The sequence below is a fragment of the Onychostoma macrolepis genome, chromosome 09, assembly GCF_012432095.1.
Source record: "Onychostoma macrolepis isolate SWU-2019 chromosome 09, ASM1243209v1, whole genome shotgun sequence".
NCBI classification, from domain to species: domain Eukaryota; kingdom Metazoa; phylum Chordata; class Actinopteri; order Cypriniformes; family Cyprinidae; genus Onychostoma; species Onychostoma macrolepis.
Genome location: NC_081163.1, coordinates 36,825,681 through 36,845,738, shown reverse-complemented (window position 1 = coordinate 36,845,738; position 20,058 = coordinate 36,825,681). Strand labels below are relative to the sequence as shown.

General features: G+C 42.1%; 2 protein-coding genes across 2 annotated transcripts in view; one reads left to right on the top strand and one right to left on the bottom strand.

Moving 5' to 3' along the window:
* The window catches only part of ranbp2 (RAN binding protein 2), a 31,848-nt gene extending 30,878 nt beyond the window's left edge, over positions 1-970 (top strand). The window contains 1 exon segment of the mRNA XM_058786999.1: positions 321-970. Within this exon segment, the coding sequence (XP_058642982.1) occupies positions 321-629 (309 nt within the window). The 3' untranslated portion in view covers positions 630-970.
* Positions 971-2,079: 1,109 nt separating this feature from the next.
* Positions 2,080-18,510, bottom strand: lims2 (LIM and senescent cell antigen-like domains 2). The gene is made up of 11 exons (XM_058787001.1): positions 18,334-18,510; positions 9,386-9,545; positions 8,405-8,471; positions 7,461-7,581; positions 6,454-6,603; positions 5,326-5,476; positions 5,103-5,195; positions 4,384-4,432; positions 4,211-4,286; positions 3,606-3,759; positions 2,080-2,202 (listed from the first exon to the last, which is right to left on the bottom strand). Exons 1-10 carry the CDS (start codon positions 18,429-18,431, stop codon positions 3,624-3,626), a joined length of 1,101 nt encoding a protein of 366 aa, XP_058642984.1. The 5' UTR covers positions 18,432-18,510; the 3' UTR covers positions 2,080-2,202; positions 3,606-3,623.
* Positions 18,511-20,058: the final 1,548 nt, after the last annotated feature.

The following is a 20,058-nucleotide window of genomic DNA, read 5'->3' as shown; positions in this document are numbered from 1 at the left end:
ACCCACAATAATATTTAAGGATCTGAGTAAACAACTAAGATTTGAATACTTAAATGCTCTTTAAATGTGTTTCTGGTCGTGGGACAGCAGTTTGCACCAGTTCTGTAGAACGGCCCATTGACACAAAAATCTAGTAGCATCTGAATGAAAGTAAAAGATCTGCTGGAGTAACCGAACCTCGAGCGAGACGGGTCAGTATTGACCTAAACACATCAAAACTGAGATACAAACAGCTGGTCATGGTGACGGTCTGAAATATCTAGCGTTTCTGATTTAAATAACTCAGGTGTGTGTGTGTGTGTGTGTGTGTGGTCTCTCAGGGCGGTGATATCACCAGCGAGGACGGGACGGGAGGGAAGTCCATCTACGGAGGGAAGTTTGAGGACGAGAGCTTCGAGGTGAGGCACACGGGGCCGGGGCTGCTGTCCATGGCCAACCGCGGCAGAGACACCAACAACTCGCAGTTCTTCATCACCCTCAAGAAAGCAGAACACTTGGACTTCAAGCACGTGGCCTTCGGGTTCGTCAAAGAAGGCATGGATGTGGTGCGGAGGATCGGAGAGCTGGGCGCTAAAGACGGGAAACCCACCAAAACCATCACCATCTCAGACTGTGGACAGATGATATGAGCTTTTCTACACGAACTACTGATCGTCATGTTTGAGAGCGTGTTCCCTGAACTCTTGTGTAAATCAGAATTTGTACATGCAGTGGTTTTATTTTTGTCCTGTTTGTGTGTTAATAAAGTGAACGGCTCTAGTTGACAATAAAATTCATGCAAGAAAAGAAAAACTTTATTTTATTACAGAACTTGTTTACAGGGGCGTAATTGGACGGAATGTGAATCTTTTGAAGGCTGTCTTTGTTAAATGTGTGTTTCGTTGAATGTCACGTCACTGAGACGAGGTCCCACACAAACAGCCATGTTTCTTGCAACTTCTTGAACATAAAATAAATAATTTGAGTTTCACCATTTATTCAAAGCGAGTCATCATTGATGAGAAACTGTACTTTCTGTCAAGTGCTTCTGAAGCAAAGCTGCTGTGTTTCTCGTTTAGTTTTGACACCGGTAACTTAAGCTGCCAGTTTTCCTGAAACATCTGAGTGTCCAGCAGTGAGATCAGGAGTTATTATGCTCTCGTGTGCAGCACTCTTTAGAGACACTTTTCTCTTTACGTCTGAACTACAGGAAATTGATATTTTTTTTTTTTTTGATAAATAGAAATAAATCAAATTCACCAGGAGAGTAGCCTGGGAGATAAATCAGTGCCAAATCTAGATTTTTGAGCTGGAAAGTAAATTTTGAGCTTTTTTAGGTATTAGTGATTTTGCGTGTTTTCCAGCCGGGGTAATTAGACTCTGAACGGAGCGTAATCAGTGTGCGTTCGTTTCTTGCATCAAGCAGCATGTTTGAGCTTCAGTTTTGTTTAATTTCATGAAACTGAAGCTTTCGTGAGCTCTGTATGTGTTGATCAAGGTTTAATTATGTTTGTAAAAGGCTAAATTAAACCTTTTAGAGGCTTGGGTACTTTCACAGTGTTTTATAAACTTTTTGAAGTTGAAAGTTTTGAGTTTATGAAAGTGATAGTTCCCCAAAATGAAAATTACCTCATGACTTCATTCATTCAGATGAATACAGTCAGAGTTATATTAAAAATGTCCTCTTCCAAGCTTTATAATGGCAGTGAATGGTGGATGAGATTTTGAAGTCCAATAAAGTGCATCCATCCATCATGAAACATGCCTCACACGGCTCCGAGGGGTGAATACAGGCCTCCTGTAGTGAATCCATGCATTTGTGTAATAAAAATATCCATATTTAGAACTTTGTGTAAGCATCTTAACTTCTAAGCTTCTTCCCAAACAGGAGACTTCAAACACCTGCCTTCATGAAATATATGTAATATGTCTGAGAACTGATAAATACATGTAGTGCTGGCATTAGTGCAGTTACTCTCTTAATAGTGAACAAAAATCGAATTATTACAGTTGAACATTCTGCGATTTTCCAATTGACATAACAACCAAACATAAAATACAATCCAACAGAACTCAAGTGAGAAATTAAAACAGCATGACAAAACTCTGCATTCCTTTATTTGTGAACCCTTCTATTGTTCAGCTAACACAGATCTGAGCAGTCGAGATGAAGCGGTGAGGAGCTGGACGTCTGGTGTTCAGCTGCAGGAGATCTCAGCAGATCTACAACACCACAGGAAAAATCATCTGATCAAACATAAACACCAGGAAAGTTATGGATGCTTCAGTTTCAAAAGCTCCAAATATTAGTTATTTTCTCACACCCTCCTATCATTTCATGTCAGAAGACATGGATTCATCCTCTGGGGTTGAATGGACACAACAGATCAAACTGGCTCGATACTTGCCGGTCTGGGTGCGTTTCAAGCATCGTTAGCTAGCTATGGTGGTCAGTTCCAGTGAACTCTGCTGGTAACAACGGAACATAGTTGCTTTTCGCAAATGCTCCCCTGATTGATTTCCATGCTCTTAGTGCATATTGTTCATATACACTCACCAGCCACTTTATTAGGTACACCTGTTCAACCGCTCGTTATCGCAAACATCTAATCAGCCAATCCCTCTCTAATATTTTGAATTTGGACTGCAATATCTAGTTCAGCCACTAGGTGTCAATCCTACATACAGCACCTTTAAGGGCATGATTGTTGGTGCCAGATGGGCTGGTCTGATTATTTCAGACACTGCTGATCCACTTGAATTTTCACACAAGTCCTCTCTGGGGTTTACGGGGAATGGTCAGAAACAGAGAAAGTATCCAGTGAGCAGTGGTTTTGTGGATGAAAATGTCCTGTTGATGCCAGAGGTCAGAGGTCAGAGGAGAAGACTGGTCTGAACTGATAGAAACGACAGGAACTCGAATAAACACTCGTGACAACGACGTCTGCAGAAGAGCATCTCTGAACACAACACATCGAACCCTAAAACAGAGTTTATTTGGCATAAACATCACGAGAGCATGGATCCGTCCTGCCTTGTATCAGCGGTTCAGGCTGCTGATGGCGGTGTAATGGTATCTTTGGGCACACTTTCGGCCTCTTTGTACCCACTGAGCACCGTTTAAACTTTGTTGCTGGCCATGTCTGTGCCTGTATGACCACAGCGTGCCCGTCTTGTGATGGCTACTTCCAGCAGAATAACACACCGTCACAAAGCTCACATCAACTGGTTTCTTGAACACTAAACTTCAATGACCCCTTCAGTCACCGGATCTCAATCTTTGGGACGTGCTGGAACGGGATTCACATCATGGATGTGCAGATGACAAATCATGTCAATATGGGCCAAAATCTTTCCAGCACCTTGTGGAATCTAGAATTAAGGCAGTTCTGAAGGCAAAACGGGGTCCAACCCCGTACTAGCAAGGTTTATCTAACAAAGTGCCCAGTGAGTGTATAAAAATTAGAAACGTGGAATGCAGAAGGTTAGAGCATTGAAAATCAACATACTGTCATGATTTGATACCCTCATCCAAACCCACAAGACTTCTGTTTATTTTCAGAACTAAATTAATTCTGTTTGTCACACGAGGGACAGAACTGTCTCCGGAGGAAGAAAGCACTGACCGCAGAAACAGAGAGATGTCACAGACAGATGGGCATTTTCTTCTTCTTCATGTCTTTGGAGTCTTGTTTGGACAGGCGTCTCTTGAGCTCGTCCGGCACGCGCTCGTAGCAGTGCTTACACACAGGCTTCAGATCCATCTCCACAAACTTATCCCTGAAGAACAGCACAGAGCACAGCTGTCTGTCAGCAAACACACGCACAGCTCATGCGCGTCCCCGAGCCGTCACGACCCTCTACACGTCTGCTGGATTCTGTCATCAGTGCTTTATATTGAATTACACCGCCCTCCTTATATTGTCTGCTTTTGGTAAATATGAGCCAAACAATGCAAAACAAAAAATGCATTCACCATTTGTCCTTTTATTATTTCATGCAAAACATGTAAAGTATTAACACCCCTAGAAATTCTTATGAGTAAAAATCCAACTATCTAGTCCCATTGTATTGTACAGTTGTGAAGTGATTGGCGTAAATGCATCTTGGCTTTGTGCATCACGTGAAGAGCAGCAATGACATCATGCATAAAGACCATGAGGTCAAAATGAATATATTAGCATTAACACTTAGAAGCTATCTAGCATACATCTGAAACACTTGTACGCACTTGAGGGTCAGCTTGGAGTGGCACGTGGAGCAGCCGAAGCATTTGACACACCAGGCCTTATTCAGCGCAGACACCACTTCAAAACAAAAAGAAAGAGTCAAGCACACATGGGCTCTTCGCTATAAAGCCTCAGATTAGGATCATCGTTATATGAACGATGCAAACGGTCTCACCATCTCCCTCGATGACACGGTTGCAGTGGTAACAGACTTCTCCAAAGAGCTGCGAGAGAAGTGTGACACTCACATTAACATCGTGTCAAAGCAGTGTGTTTTCATGCGTACAGCATCTGCCACGGATGTGGGCTGCATCATGTCTCAGTAATATTTTTGTAGACTGTCCTGTACATATTGTCTCTAATGGAGTTTAGACCCAGCGGGCAATTGATGTTGAAAAACTGAGGTCAAAAAAACAGGTCAAAAATGCAAATCAAACTGACGTCATAAACTTGACATGATGTTGATTTGATGTAAATTGAACAAGAAACATATTGGTCTCATATACATAAAACCAATTTCAGTGTGGGATTTATTGCCTATATTCACCCAATTACCACTGGAAGAAATTGCCACCCAAACTGAATTTAAAGTGATGTTGATCTTGATCAAGTCTTGAATTTGACATCAATTTGACATCAAAATGACATCGCCTGTTCACTCCTTTCACATTTTAAATGCACATTGTAAAAATCTGAACATCCTGGTAAGTTATTACAGCATTACAGTGATTTGAAGTAAAATGCTTAATGCTGACTGACCTGCACAAATACAACAGAACAGAACAGAACAGCATGCATCTGTTTTTTTAATAATGTTTATATTCTTATGTGCACATCTTGATATTTTGTGTTTTTATCATAGACTGAATAAATGAGCTAATTTCCAGACTTTACCTGGTTGTAGTGATTCTCACAGTATGCCAGGCCCTTGCGCTCATAATGCCGATGACCAAGAAACGGTTTCTCACATTTAGCACACACGAAATGCTGCAAACAAGAAGATGATAGATGATAATAAATGTCAAGATGCCACACCGGATTGGCTCAGAGGATGAAGTCAACACCTCATTAGAGCATTCAGAGGATCACTGTGACGGACACAGAACAGCACGTGTACCTCCACGTGCCACTGTTTGCCCATGGCATTGACCACGCGGCCCTCGATGGGTCTCCTGCAGGCGCCGCAGATCGGCACGCCCAGCTTATCGTGACACGGCAGACAGTACAGCTCACCCCTCAGCTCCCTGGCTTCGGCCGTCAGCTCCTTACTGAAAGCAGAAGCACTCAACCCTGAGCTTCAGGAACCTGCCATGGGTTCAACATCTTGGGCATCATTTATAAAATGTTGTGCAGAAACCATCCTAAATTTGTTATGAGTTGGTCCTAAGCAGGAGCTAGTTACCTAGGACCAGCACATCACGTCAGGGTCTGAGCAGACTTACGCACTTTTCTTGTCGGAGTACTGCAGGTTTTTGAAAATAATGGCATCATGTTATGGCATGACACCCATAAACAGTCAGGTTTTTATGCATAGTTAATAGATTACATTAGGTTACTATGACCATCGCCCACTATAGATCAACATAATCTATAAAGGTGAGAATCAAGATATTTCAATATAGTTAATGCGTTTGGGAATGTTTCGAATAAAAAGGAAAAAACAAATAAAACAAGTGATGTTGTGGCTGCTGTGTGTTACATGAGGACCCCCCCCCCCCCCAACACGCATGACCGGAGGAAGCGGAAGCCCTCGCCTGTGGCATAATAAAAGCTCCGCTGCTTTCGAGCCGTGTATCGCGCTCGTCCTTCATTAGCAATCGCTCCAGCGTCCCCGTTTCGCTTCTACGACTTTCAGCCCCCCCGCTTCATACCACAGTGACCTTAATGAGTCTTTAATACATTAGCTCATCCATGAACATGATTGCATCAGCTGTGGGGAAGACAACAACTCCCATGATTCCACACTCAATCACAGCATCATCAATCTATGTCTTCGTTTCTCTGTTTGTTTTGAATATGCGCCCTCTAGAGGCGAAAACTTACATATTGTGCCTTTAAAGGTACATATTGCTACTATTTATTTCTTTACAAACCCACTCCTGAGTTGAAATGCATTGGGAACAATGTCGAAACAGTCACATCAATAGATTTGAGTAATATGACAGATAAACGCTGTGAACTGCTTCGACATTCTGAGAGTCTCTCGTCCGTCCCGTCGCTTGAGTATATGGAGTATGTTACTCACCCGCAGTTATTGCAGTTGAAGTGGTCAGGATGGTACGGGTCATTCTTGAAAATCAGCGGGATGTCATCAACGATGGCTTGACATTTCTGACAGATGTACTTCCCCAGACTGTGAGCCTTCTCACGGTTATGACACGGACGGCACAGGTGTCTGTCAGGCAGATTAACAACATAAAACTAATCACTCAATTACAATTTATAGACTAGCTTGTTTATTTCCAAGTCACATTCAATGAAAACTTCATGGGCCTCATTTATAAAGTGTGCGTATGCTCAGAGTTGATCGTAGAGTGTGCGTACGCTTAAATCCACGCCAGCGCTCATATTTGTACAAACGGTCTTTGACGTGGAAAAGTGCTTAGCGTCACGTCAGGGTCTGAACAGACGTACGCACTTTTTTTTGTCGGAGTACTGCAGGTTTTTGAAAATGTAAGCTGTTCTTACAGCTCGCTGTTCTAAATTATGATGATTGGTGATATATGTTAATGACATTAATTAGGAGTCGTTTACAAGGCAGAGAGCTGAAACTATTAAGTTGCGAACAAGTTCAAGATCATTTGCGATTCATAGATTTCTCATCTGAAAGAGCACATGCGTTTTCTGTGCATACGTTCATTCTATGAATCACACGTACGCATATTCGAGAGATGATCGCAAGATCAAATTTAGGATGGTTTCTGTGTAACATTTTATAAATGAGGCCCCATGTGATTTGACTGAAAGTTTTACAACCTTGTTGTATGCTCTGAAGAATGGCATCTGGTTTGAGTTGGTCCTTAGTTGGTCATGAACTGGTTTAAATTGATTTTAAGCTGGTTATGAGCTGGTCCTAAGCAGGAGCTAGTTACCTAGGACCAGCACATGACCAGCTTAAACCAGCTCAAACCAGCTGCCATGCTTCAGAACATACCTAACTAGCATATGCTGTTTTTTTTTTGTTTTTTTTCAACAGGGAAGGAGCACACAAAGTCCCTATTTGTCCTGAAGTACAGCAGCAGCCGGACTGACCTGCCTGCGTTCTTCACGAAGCCGACGTCAGCGAGCACAGCCTGGCACAGATCGCAGCAGAAACAGTCAGGGTGCCAGCTGCTGTTCATGGCCTTTATCACACGGCCAATGATGAACTCGCCTGGAAATACAGCACATGCAACACACATCACACAGATACTGCAGTAATGGCTGAATTCAGCGCCATCGTCTTCAGGATTAAATAAGCAACTGCTGCAGACGAGTGTGAACTTCTGCCAGAACTCTACTTGTGTTTAGCTCCTGACCTGACCAAGAAATGAAGTTCCAAACGTAGGTTCAGGAGGAGCCTCATCATTAAGTCCTGTCAATCATCATTACGAGCGTGTATAAGCAGCAGTCGTGTATGTGAGTCCCTGCATCGATGCTCCCGAACCCTCCACCTCCCCAGCTCCACCTCTATTTCTCTCATTCTGCTCCATGTTGTACCATCACAGGGGGTTCTATCCTGGAGCTCGAGTCTCCGTCCAGGACAGCAAGTCAAGTTATTTTACTGTTAACTATTAAGACTGGATGAGCAGGTGAACTTGTGAAATACCTTTTAATCTTTTGCTGCCTAATCTATCCCACCCCTTGAAAAGCGCCATTGTAACAATATAATCAATGTTGTTCACTTCACCCATCGGTGGTTTTAATGTTGTGGCTGTTCATTGTAAGAATGAAAGCTGTTTTTTTGTTTTTTGTTTGTTTGTTTATTCATTGTACTCAGTCAGATTGGTTTCATGCACATTTTAGCATTTTAGAATAAGAGCCATTAAATTCAATACAATGGGGTGACAACTAGGTGATCTTGATGGCTCCTAAACACTGTTACTGATATTTTTTTTACATAAAATGACGAGTGATCAGACTTAAGGGTGAAGTGTTTTCACACTGGCCATCTACAGGATTCATCAGTGTACACTTGATCAGGTTTGTCTACTCACCACACTGGTAACAGCACGGAGCAAACAGCATCTGGAAGTCATGCTCACAGTATTTTCTGCCTTCAAACTGCAAAAGCAAGTGCAGGACACGTCATAGATTAGCTGTTCATATCTCCATCGTAAAAGGTCTTAGACAACATTTTAATGTTACGACTTACTGAAATGTAATTTATTAATAGGTAATTTATGAAGAACATTCTTCATTCTTTCCCCTCTTTCTTTAATCAAAAAATAAAATCCATATAACTAACAAACCTTGTTCCTTAATGACATCATTCTTAAGGAAATGGCATCAAACAATAGCACAAACTGTGATGTTTGCAGCAAACAGCCAATCATGTCAGACAGGGATCAATCGTTGTGGCCAGATCTCACTAAAAAGGTTAGTCATGAAGCATTTGTTGTGGCATTGAACACCTTTAAAATGTTATCCAACTTTGTGGTATCAAAAATCCAGGGTTTGCTCAAACTAAGCAAACTTAGCTGCTTGTAGATTGTGGTACAGTCCTTGATATGATACTATAAACAGGCCAAAAAATAGTTCTAATCTGCAAATGAACTTGTTGACAACCAGTTGATATCCCATGCATGTCAGGTAACTAGCTGCTATAAAGTGTTCGCTCACACTGATGCAGTGTTCAGGCTTCCAGGCTGGACTATCTCAAATAATTAAAATGGAATGAATGAATGTGAAAAAGTCAATAAACAAATGAATTCATACAGTATATGAGCTGGTTGCTTAGGACCAGCTTAAACCAGCTCAGGACCAGCATATGCTGTTTTTCAACAGGGTATAGGTCTACCAGCATCCTGCAGAATTCAGCTCCAGCCTCAATCAAGCACTCCTGAAGCAGCTAGGGTTAATGACAGTCAGGTGTGTTGGAGCAGAACTGGACCTGAAGACCGGGATGGTAGCTCTCCAGGAGCAGGGCGGGTGATGCAGGACGGTTGGGTTTAGATCTGAGTGGGTGCAGGTCTCACCTCATAGAAGAGCCCCTCGAGGAACTGCTGGAAGCACTGCGCACAGACGAAGCACTGCTCATGATACAGCTCACCATTACTGTTCACGATCTTCTCCGTTGGAGTGAAGCTGGCCTTGCAGCGCTCACAGATGGCATTGGTCAACGCATTCGTCATGTTGCTGTGACGACAGACAAACATTCGTCTTATGATTCTGTCACAATGTGGTAATACTATAATGAAGAACATGGATCAGAATCAAAGTGAAGAAATGTCTGCATGGTTGTAACCAGTGTTGGGTAAGTTACTCTAAAAAAGTAATTAATTACCAGTTACTAATTACATCTTCATCAGTGTAATTAGATTACTGTACAAATTACTCTCTCCAAAAAGTATTTAATTACTTACTACTAATTACTTTCTAAATCATATATCACCCTCGACAAGTTAATGATATAAGGATAGACATGAAACGCTTCTTTTAATCCTTTCAAATAAATAATAGATAACGACATAAATTATTCTGGTCACACTTTAGATTAGCGTCCAATTCTCACTATTAACTATTAAGACTTTTGCCTCAATATACTCCTAATTACTGCTTATTAATACTAAGTAAAGTAGTTGTTAAGTTTAAGAATTGGGTAGGATTAAGGATTTAGAATAAGGTCGTGCAGAACAAGACATTAATATGTGCTTTTTAAGTAATAATAAACAGCCAATATCCCAGTAATATTCATGCTAATAACCAACTAGTTAATTGTGAGAACTGGACACTAAAGTGTTACCAATATTCTTATTAACTCACCAAAGTATTTAAAGTGAGAAGGGTATATAAAATGCATGCATTTTAAGGTTAGACTTCAAATTTGTATGTTAAATCCACTGTTGTATTGTAAATAAATGTTCTACAGTCTATGTAGAGTATTAATGTTACAACCAGTGTTGGGTGTAATTAGTTACTAAGTAATTAGTTACTGTAATTTCCCTTGAAAAAGTAAAGTAAGGCATTACTCTTATTTTTTGTGTAATTTAATCACAGTTACTTCTTATGTAATTGAACTTAAGCAGAGGTGGAACCGATGGTGAATAAAGCTCATTCTGATTCTGATGAAGCAGCTAGCAATATGAGCATCATAAGCATTACCCATTAAACTCTTTAAACGCTACCGCAGCGCTGGTGAGAAACCGTCAAGACTCACACCTCGTTCCCTCTGATTTTCTTGGTGTCAGAACATCGACGCAATGTCAAAGTGACCGCCAGATAGGAGACTACATTTACATTTACATTTACATTTAGTCATTTAGCAGACGCTTTTATCCAAAGCGACTTACAATTGGGGAATACATCGGCGATTAATCTTGAAGAGGCAATCAGACATACGAAGTGCTTGCAACACCAAGTCTCAGACATTGTTCAAATAAATACAAACTACCAAAGGAAGGAATAAGTAAAGATAATTTTTTTTTTTTTTTTTTTTTAAGTTTAGGATGAAGTCAAGTGCTGTCGAAAGAGATGAGTTTTCAGTTGTTGCTTGAAGATTGACAGGGATCCAGCATTCCGGATAGAGGTGGGAAGATCGTTCCACCAGCCAGGAATGGTGAATGAGAATGATCTAGAGAGTGATTTTGCGCCTCTCTGTGATGGTATCACGAGGCGTCGCTCACTAGCAGATCTCAGATTTCTGGAGGGATGTAGTTTGTTAATAGAGAGTGCAAGTAAACGGGTGCTGAGCCAGTGGTTGTTCTATATGCAAGCATCAGTGTCTTGAACTTGATGCGAGCCGTGATTGGTAGCCAGTGCAGGAGATAAAGAGAGGTGTAACATGGGCTCTTTTGGGCTCGTTGAAGACCAGTCGTGCCGCTGCATTCTGAATCATTTGTAGAGGTTTGACTGTATTGACGGAAGTCCAGCCAGAAGAGCATTGCAATAGTCCAGCCTAGAAATGACAAGGGCCTGGACAAGAAGTTGTGCAGCATGCTCTGTCAGAAAGGGCCTGATCTTTCTGATGTTATATAGTGCAAACCTGCAAGATCGAGCAGTTTTGTAATGTGGTCTTTGAAGGTCAGCTGATCATCAAAGATTACACCAAGATTTCTGACCGAAGTTGATGGGGTTATTGTTGATGAACCTAACTGGATCGTGAAGTCATGCTGTAGAGTCGGAGTGGCAGGGAGGACAAGAAGCTCAGTCTTTGCCAGGTTGAGCTGCAGGTGATGTTCTTTCATCCATGCCGAGATGTCCGCCAGGCAACCTGAGATCCTTGCAGTTACCGTTGGATCATCTGGTTGAAAAGAGAGGTAGAGCTGTGTGTCATCAGCGTAGCAATGGTATGAGAATCCATGTGCCTGTATGATGGGACCCAGTGATGTAGTGTATGTGGAGAAGAGGAGGGTCCAAGAACTGATCCCTGAGGAACCCCAGTGACCAGTGTATGTGCTTTGGATACCTCACCTCCCAGGCCACCCTGAAAGACCTACCAGTGAGATAGGATTCAAACCAGCGAAGTGGAATGCCAGAGATGCCCAGTGATGAGAGGGTGGACAGGAGTATCTGATGATTGACAGTGTCAAAAGCGGCAGATAGGTCCAGCAGAATGAGGACTGATGATTTGGAATGGGCTTTTGCAATTCGCAGGGCTTCAGTGACCGAGAGAAGCGCAGTCTCAGTTGAATGGCCCCTCCTGAAACCTGACTGTTTAGCATCCAGTTTGTCGTTCTGTGAAAGAAACAGTGAGACTTGGTTGAAGACAACTCGTTCAAGTGTTTTCGCTATGAGCGGAAGGAGAGACAGGTCTGTAGTTTTCTATAAGAGAAGTGTTTAATGTAGGTTTTTTGAGCAGTGGGGTTACCCGAGCCTGCTTGAACGCAATGGGGAAGTTACCTGTGAGTAGGGATGTGTTGATGATGTGTGTGAGTGCAGGTAAGAGTGTGGGTGAGATTGCTTGGAGAAGGTGTGAGGGATTGGGTCAAGAGGACATGTTGTAGGATGGTTGGAGAGGAGAAGCTTGGATACTTCAGCTTCAGTGAGTGGACAGAAAGAAAAGATGGGAGTTTTAGCAGTGGATGTGGTAGGGTGAGGGTCCTGTGTGCGTGGAGGTGAAAACTGACCACTGATTGATCTAGTTTTGTCTGTAAAGAAAGTGGCAAAGTCATCAGCTGTAATAGAGGTGGAGGGAGGAGGTGGAGGGGGACAGAGGAGGGAATTAAATGTTCTGAAGAGATTACGCATGTCTGGAGCGCTGTCGATCTTGTTGCGGAAATGTGAGGATTTGGCAGTGTGGACTTTAGCAGAGAAGGATGTGAGCATAGACTGGTACCTACTGAGGTCCGACAGATCGTTTGATTTGCGCCATTTTCTCTCTGCCGCTCTGAGTGTAGTCCGATGTTCACGAAGAACCTCGGATAACCAGGGGTTGGAAGGAGCAGCCCGTGCGGGCCTAGAGGAGAGAGGACAAATGTCGTCTAGACAAGAGGTTAAGGTAGAGCATAAAGTCTCAGTAGCTGCGTTTACATCCAGAGATGAGAAATGGGTGGGTGAAGGAAGAGGAGGATACCACAGAGGAAAGATGGGAAGGAGAAAGGGAGCGCAGGTTTAGTCTAAAAGTAACTGGTAGGGGTTGGTGGCACAGGAGAAGCAAAGTGTAATGTAAATGTAATGAAGAAATGGTCCAGTATGTAGCGGTTGTACCAGAATGTTATCTGCAGTACAATTGCGTGTGTAAATTAAGTCAAGTTGGTTGCCTGATTTGTGCGTGCTAGTAGTGGTAAGGCGTTTGAGATCAAAGCGAAGCTAGGAGTGCATGGAAGTCTGTAGCATAAGGCTTGTCTAGGTGAATGTTGAAATCACCAAAGACTAGGAGTGGAGTGCCATCCTCCACGAAGAGGACAGCAGCCCGTCCAGCTCCTCTAGGAAGGTGGCTAGAATTTGGCTAGGGGACGGTAAATGACCACGATCTGGAGTTTTATCGGAGCTGATACAGTAATGGCATGAGATTCAAATGAGTTGTAATTGCATAGGGAAGAGCGGGTTGAGTATTTCCAATTGTTAGAAATGAGCAGACCAGTGCCTCCACCCGGCCAACTTGCCGGGGGTGTGAGAGAAAGAGATTAGTAGAGAGCAGCTGGGGTTGCTGAGTCTTCTGGACGAATCCAGGTCTCAGTCAAGCCCAAGATGCTGAGCGTGGATTTTAAAGAAAAAGCAGAAATGAAGTCAGCTTTGTTGACAGCTGACTGACAATTCCAGAGACCCACAGAGAAGGAAAGAGGTGTAGTGAAGGAGGTAGAGATAAGGCGCAGGTTAGCAGGATTACGTTAGCTACAGTAGCTGAGAGCAGTGCTGCGTTACGCCTTTGTGGGGCCCGGGGCCCATTATATTACATTTATATTCAATAAACTGATAAGTCAATGTACAATCAAAAAACCTCCCCTGTAAAGATTAAATGCGTGTCAAACTTGCCAAACACCAAATATGCCGAAATACTTAAACTTTAACTGAAAATAAAGTGTTTAATCTTATCATTATACATTACTGACACTCTATCCTCTAATTTGATACTGTTAAGTGCTTTGACACGATCTGTATTGTTAAAAGCACTATATAAATAAAGATGACTTGACTTGACTTATCTCCAACCCACCAAAACTAACTGACAATTTTCTATTGCATTTCTACAGCTGTCACTAGATCCAGTTCTGCCCTTCAAAGGACAGTTCTGGTTTTCCGAAAACTCTGCAGGAAACTGAATCAAAAACATGAATCTCCCATGTGACTAAATATTGGTATAAATTTTAGAAAGCATTCAAATACTTCCCCACAGGTACCACAAATCTGAGTTCGCTCACATGTGCCAAATCAGTGGTGAAAGATATTTATAACGCCGCACTTGAAGAATTATTCCGTTTGAGCGTTCTCTTCAAACTTGCTGAGAAGATGAATTATGCACAAGTCCGTTCTCTGACAGGAACTCATAACAGCAGCCACCCGTTTAAGAACGCCTTTAAACCCTCTCTGTTCTGAGAGCCTGTGGTTTTCTCCAACAATATAAGCATGCTATATTCATGCTCCTCTGCATGCACGCATACATGCTTCCAAACCCAAAAAACAGAGTGAGAGAAGGAACCTGCGGACTCTCCAATTAACTGACAAATGAAGCAATACACAATTACAGTTGACGGAGAGCAGACAAGCCGTTCTCTTTGCACAGTCTGCCCATTACACATAAAAAGCTTAAACACCCTTTTCTGGTTTTCGCTTGGAATGATGCGTATTTTTATTTTTATTTTTTTGACGTAACAGGGATGCTTTGACATCCAGTGACAACACAGCTTCTCTGATAGAGCCCAACAAGCTACAGCAGTGCATGTAGTATGGTTTTCTGTTGGAGAAACTGTTGGCCTGTATCAGTTCAACCGCCTGCTTCTGAAGTGTCTTTTTTCCTGTTGTTGCTCTTTTTAGTGCCACTGTCATATTTTCTGACGTGTTGAGGTTATGTTATCTGTCCGTCACGACTCGTGTGTGTCTGTGCTGCTCTGTGTTTGGATAATCCGTCACAAATGTGTCAGGGCCCCTGTTGTTGGGGCCCTGGGCTGCAGTCCTCGTGTATAGCGCGGCCCTCGCTGGTAACTGTGGAGAAAGCGTGTTCAGAGGTCTGCTCTGGAGTGAGCGGAGCTGAATGACTATTTTCAACGCATCACTACTGACAGGACTGACAGCGGATCAGAGAAAGCACCGAGAGCAACTCAGAGCATCTAAAAATTGAGAAAAGCTTCACACTTTACTGTTTGTATTCAGTTGGAGGAATACCGAATCTGTTTTTGTGCGAGTGAGACGAGTAAATGTTGACATTTAGTCTAGAACTACATAACATCGTTCACACGGCGCACACACCGCCGCTGTTGTCCATGTATTGACTGACAGCTCTCCTGTCCTCATGTTGACAGAAATCGTGAGTAAGTGCTAAAATAACTGGCGTTACTTATTTGAAAAATTAACTCAGATTAAAAAGTAAGTTAAAAAGTAATGCATTACTTTATTAGATACTTGAAAAATGTAACCTGATTACGTAACTCACATTACTTGTATATACAGTATATATTACTTGTATATATATGTAAATATGTGGATCGTGGTGGAATTTCTGCTGGATTCGGTTTCAAACGCTGTTTGGATGCTTTCATTGTCACTAGACTGGAGGACTGATTCGATTGGCACAGTTACTTTGGGCATTTGAAAACCATTCAATAAAGCATTTCTGCAGAAGTCATTTCTCCTGCGCTGCTCAGACTGAACTAAAGTGATCCTTCAGGGCCGGAATCGACAGGGTCAGCAGCTGAAGAACTACACAGGAGTGATGCATTCTGCCGTTCAGCTGCTGTGTCTTTACTGAAACAAAACTATTGTAAAAGCTGTTCTGCTCATGACGTTTGGAATGAAAAGAAGGCAGAGTTTATTTTCTGTGTGCACCGAGGAAGGCATCGACACATATATACATCCCGTCTGCTGAGATCCTTCATCTGATGAATCCCTCACTGCCTGTGATATCCCACAATCCTGTGCGTGTGCGTGAGATCATGAGAGCGTTATGCTGCCTCAGAAGTCAGTTTGGGATGTTCCTTCAGACACACACGTGGACAGCGAGACTTGCCTAAGCTTTCAGACACAGCCAGTAGAAACATGTGCACACCATTCTCATGACAGCACATATAAAATACTGCAGAATAAAATTAATAAACACACCTACTAATGAATTCTTACGAGTCCACATTATAGAGAATATCACAGCTGTTCTCCTATGCATGTGTGTGTGTGAGTGTGTGTGTGTGTTTTTGTGAAAAGTCAGGACATAGATGTGTATAATGACGAGGGTATGGCAGGTATTACAAGCTGAAGGTGACATCTCAGGACATTGACCCATGTCCCCACTTTTCAAAACGCTTATAAATCACTCAGAATGAGGTTTTTTTGGGGAAAGTTGAAATGCACAGCCTCCTGTAAGGGGTAGGTTTAGGTGTAGGGTTGGTGTGTGTGTGTGTGTGTGTGTGTCTGTAAGGGGTAGGTTTAGGTGTAGGGTTGGTGTGTGTGTGTGTGTGTGTGTGTGTGTGTGTGTGTGTGTGTGTGTCTGTAAGGGGTAGGTTTAGGTGTAGGGTTGGTGTGTGTGTGTGTGTGTGTGTGTGTGTGTGTGTGTGTGTCTGTAAGGGGTAGGTTTAGGTGTAGGTGTGTGTGTGTGTGCGTGTGTGTGTGTGTAAGGGGTAGGTTTAGGTGTAGGGTTGGTGTGTGTGTGTGTGTCTGTAAGGGGTAGGTTTAGGTGTAGGGTTGGTGTGTGTGTGTGTGTGTGTGTGTGTGTGTGTGTGTGTGTAAGGGGTAGGTTTAGGTGTAGGGTTGGTGTGTGTGTGTGTGTGTGTGTGTGTGTGTGTGTGTGTGTGTCTGTAAGGGGTAGGTTTAGGTGTAGGGTTGGTGTGTGTGTGTGTGTGTGTGTGTGTGTGTGTGTAAGGGTCGGTTTAGGTGTAGGGTTGGTGTAGGGTAATAGCACATACAGTAAGTACAGTATAAAACCATTACGCCTATGGAGAGTCCCCACTTTTCACAAAACGAACATGTGTGTGTGTGTGTGTGAGTGTGTGTGTGTCTGTAAGGGGTAGGTTTAGGTGTAGGGTTGGTGTCTGTAAGGGGTAGGTTTAGGTGTAGGGTTGGTGTGTGTGTGTGTGTGTGTGTGTGTGTGTGTCTGTAAGGGGTAGGTTTAGGTGTAGGGTTGGTGTCTGTAAGGGGTAGGTTTAGGTGTAGGGTTGGTGTGTGTGTGTGTGTGTGTGTGTGTGTGTGGGCTGCTCTTTGTAAAGCTCAGACGTGGAACGAGACGAGGACTGTGTGATTGCTCTCTGGAGAACCATGCGTGGCGTGTGTATCTGCGTTCATCTGTCAGAGTCAGTGTTAACTAGTCTCAGACGTCTCCTGCGTGATAAGCTCAAGATCTCTCTCTAGGCTGGAAGACTGCATGCAGTAATAGTTTTGTCTTGTTTAGAGTCACAGTTTTGGACCGCTTCTTTGAGAACGCGAGTGTGTGAAACCATACCCGTGAATGCTCATATCCACATGATTTTCAAAGCAAAAGTGTGTGAGACTTCAGATTCTTCAGCTGCTATAGTAAATAACCAGACGAATGGCTATTTGTGCAACAAACCAGTGTTTTTATGATTACAATAACAAATACCTGTTTGCAGCACCTGGCACATTCAACTTACAAATATGTCGTTCTTACAGTACCTTAAAAATAAGGTTAAAAAGCTCATCTGATTCGTAACCAGCTTGTAACTATCTGCCATTTCCACAGTTATTTCCCGGGAAGAAAGGCAGGTCGCATGCGGTCACCACATATGAGCTTTGAGCTATTAAGCAAACTATGAGCTTTTAACTAACTAGCTTTGAACTTTTTCAAACCATGAGCAAGCCTATGAAGCATTCAGCAAATGTTAAACAGTAAAAACAATTAAAGCATTTTGCATAACAGAAACGTCAATGGACATGTATTGCTTTGGCCATCAGGTTCCACTAGTATTTCCATCGTTCACCGCCTTTAAAGAACGAGAAGCTCTAAATTAGCATATCATCATCAGTTTCTCTAAACCACACTGAAAGGACAGAGAACCAGATCACATTATTTACAGAGCTGGTCCTCGTCATGAGATATCTACTGTTCTTTACTGCCAAGGATCCATGTAAAAACCAGACATTCATTGAAAATTGGACATTAAGACACCTGGCATTTACATTTAGCAGATGCTATTTATCACACCATAATCATGCAGTGTACAGCACACAAGTATTTATATACGTTACAAGTCATATGCAGTAAAATATGAGTAGGCTACACTTTTCTTGAGTTTCTGAATGATTTCTGTAACCTGAAACATTTAATAGCATAATAAATATCGTAATTGAATACTCATATGGAGCTGTTTGCGATTACACTCACAAGCGCACGTAGAAATCACAGAACTCCTTGTAGACTTTGACATCGCTGCGTTTGGGAATCTCTGCGTCCTGGAGTCCGTTGATGCTGTCTTCTTCCATGATGACCACAGAAGCGAACTGGTCAGCCTCGAGTGTGTGAGCTGCGGCTGTGACCGACTCAGAGTCAAGAATAGACTGAGTCCGGTCGTCATGTGTCAGACCAGCAGTCTGCCCAGCTCCAACACACCAGACTTCACTCACTCACGCAAACAAACAACTATACAACTTACATTCTTCATAATAAATATTTCGGTTAACACAACCCAGTGTTTGCTCTTCCCCCAGACTCTCAGCTTGATTTTCACACAATAACTGCACAGTAACCTTCATTAATGACTAAAATAGCAATAACTAATTAGCATAATGCAGGTCAACCTAGTGTTTAGACATCTTTGGCAATTTCCTGGGTTCATCACACCAGTTTTTGGTCAGAAAAAGGGAGATTTGCATGTTTAATGATGGTTCTATGCTCTGATTGTGGACACTAAACTTGGTTCCTAACACCAGCAGAGTTCAGTGGCATTCCTGCTCTACAGCTCTCTGTCTCTATAAATAAAGTTCAGCACATCTCCGAAGCTGGCAGCTGCCTCTGTGGATGAAAACAAACTGAGCTAAGTTGGGAATTTGGGGCATGGAAGCTCTTGACCGCCGTGAAATATGTGACCCTGGACCACAAAACCAGTAATAAGGGTCATGTTTTTTTAAATTGAGATTTGAATAAATAAGCTTTCCATTGATGTATGGTTTGTTAGGATAGGATAATATTTGGCAGAGATACAGCTATTAGAAAATCTGGAATCTGAGGGTGCAAAAGAATCTAAATAAGATTACATCCCCGTCTCTTAATGCATTGTGTGGCCTTCTTGAGCATCAATAAATGTTTTCACCTTTTGTAATAGTTATGCATGAGTCCCTCAATTGTCCTCAGTGTTAAAAGATGGATTTCAAAATCGTACAGTCACTGTTGGAAAGGGTTCAAATATGCAGAAGATGCTGGAAAACCAAAGAATGTGAGGAGCTGGAGGGTTTTTCTGAAGAACAGCAGGAACTGCTCAGGACCAACGAGGGACTCATGAACAACTATCACGACACAGAAAAACAGTTGCGGATCATCCAGGAAACGACACACAGTATTAAGATTCAAGGGTATGTAAACTTTTGAACGGGGCCATTTTTATAAATTCAGTTATTATCTTGTCTTGTGGAGTATATGTAAACATCTGTTATGTGAAATAGCTTATTCAGGATGGTAATAAATAAAAAATAACATGCAATTCTCATGATCCCTCTTATTTTGTTTAAATTATTAACATTTTGCACATTCTGCAAGGGGTATGTAAACTTATGAGCATAACTGTATATATATATATATATATATATATATATATATATATATATATATATATATATATATATATATATATATATATATATATATATATATATATATATGGGTCATTCCTGGTTTTATATAATTCCTGTGCTTTGACAAGGTTTGTGTTCTGTAAAAGAATATAGAAATGTTATTACTTTGTATCTGAAACAGTAATATTACTTTAATGTTGACAAACACTCTGTCTGTAGTAGAGAGCAGATTTATACAGCTCTTGTCCTGTCCTGAAATGTTATGGCCTGGGGCATCTAATTTTGTCACAGTAATAATATCTGCAGCTCTCTGCCATCAACA

Bases quoted from the DNA above. Each gene is read 5' to 3' on its own strand.
- lims2 (XM_058787001.1), bottom strand. From the start codon at position 18,431: ATGGAAGAAGACAGCATCAACGGACTCCAGGACGCAGAGATTCCCAAA. The intron at 9,546-18,333 runs GTGAGTGTAATC...CTGTCGTCACAG, and splicing joins TGTGATTTCTACGTGCGCTT to CAACATGACGAATGCGTTGA. The intron at 4,433-5,102 runs GTAAAGTCTGGA...CTTCTCTCGCAG, and splicing joins GTGAGAATCACTACAACCAG to CTCTTTGGAGAAGTCTGTTA.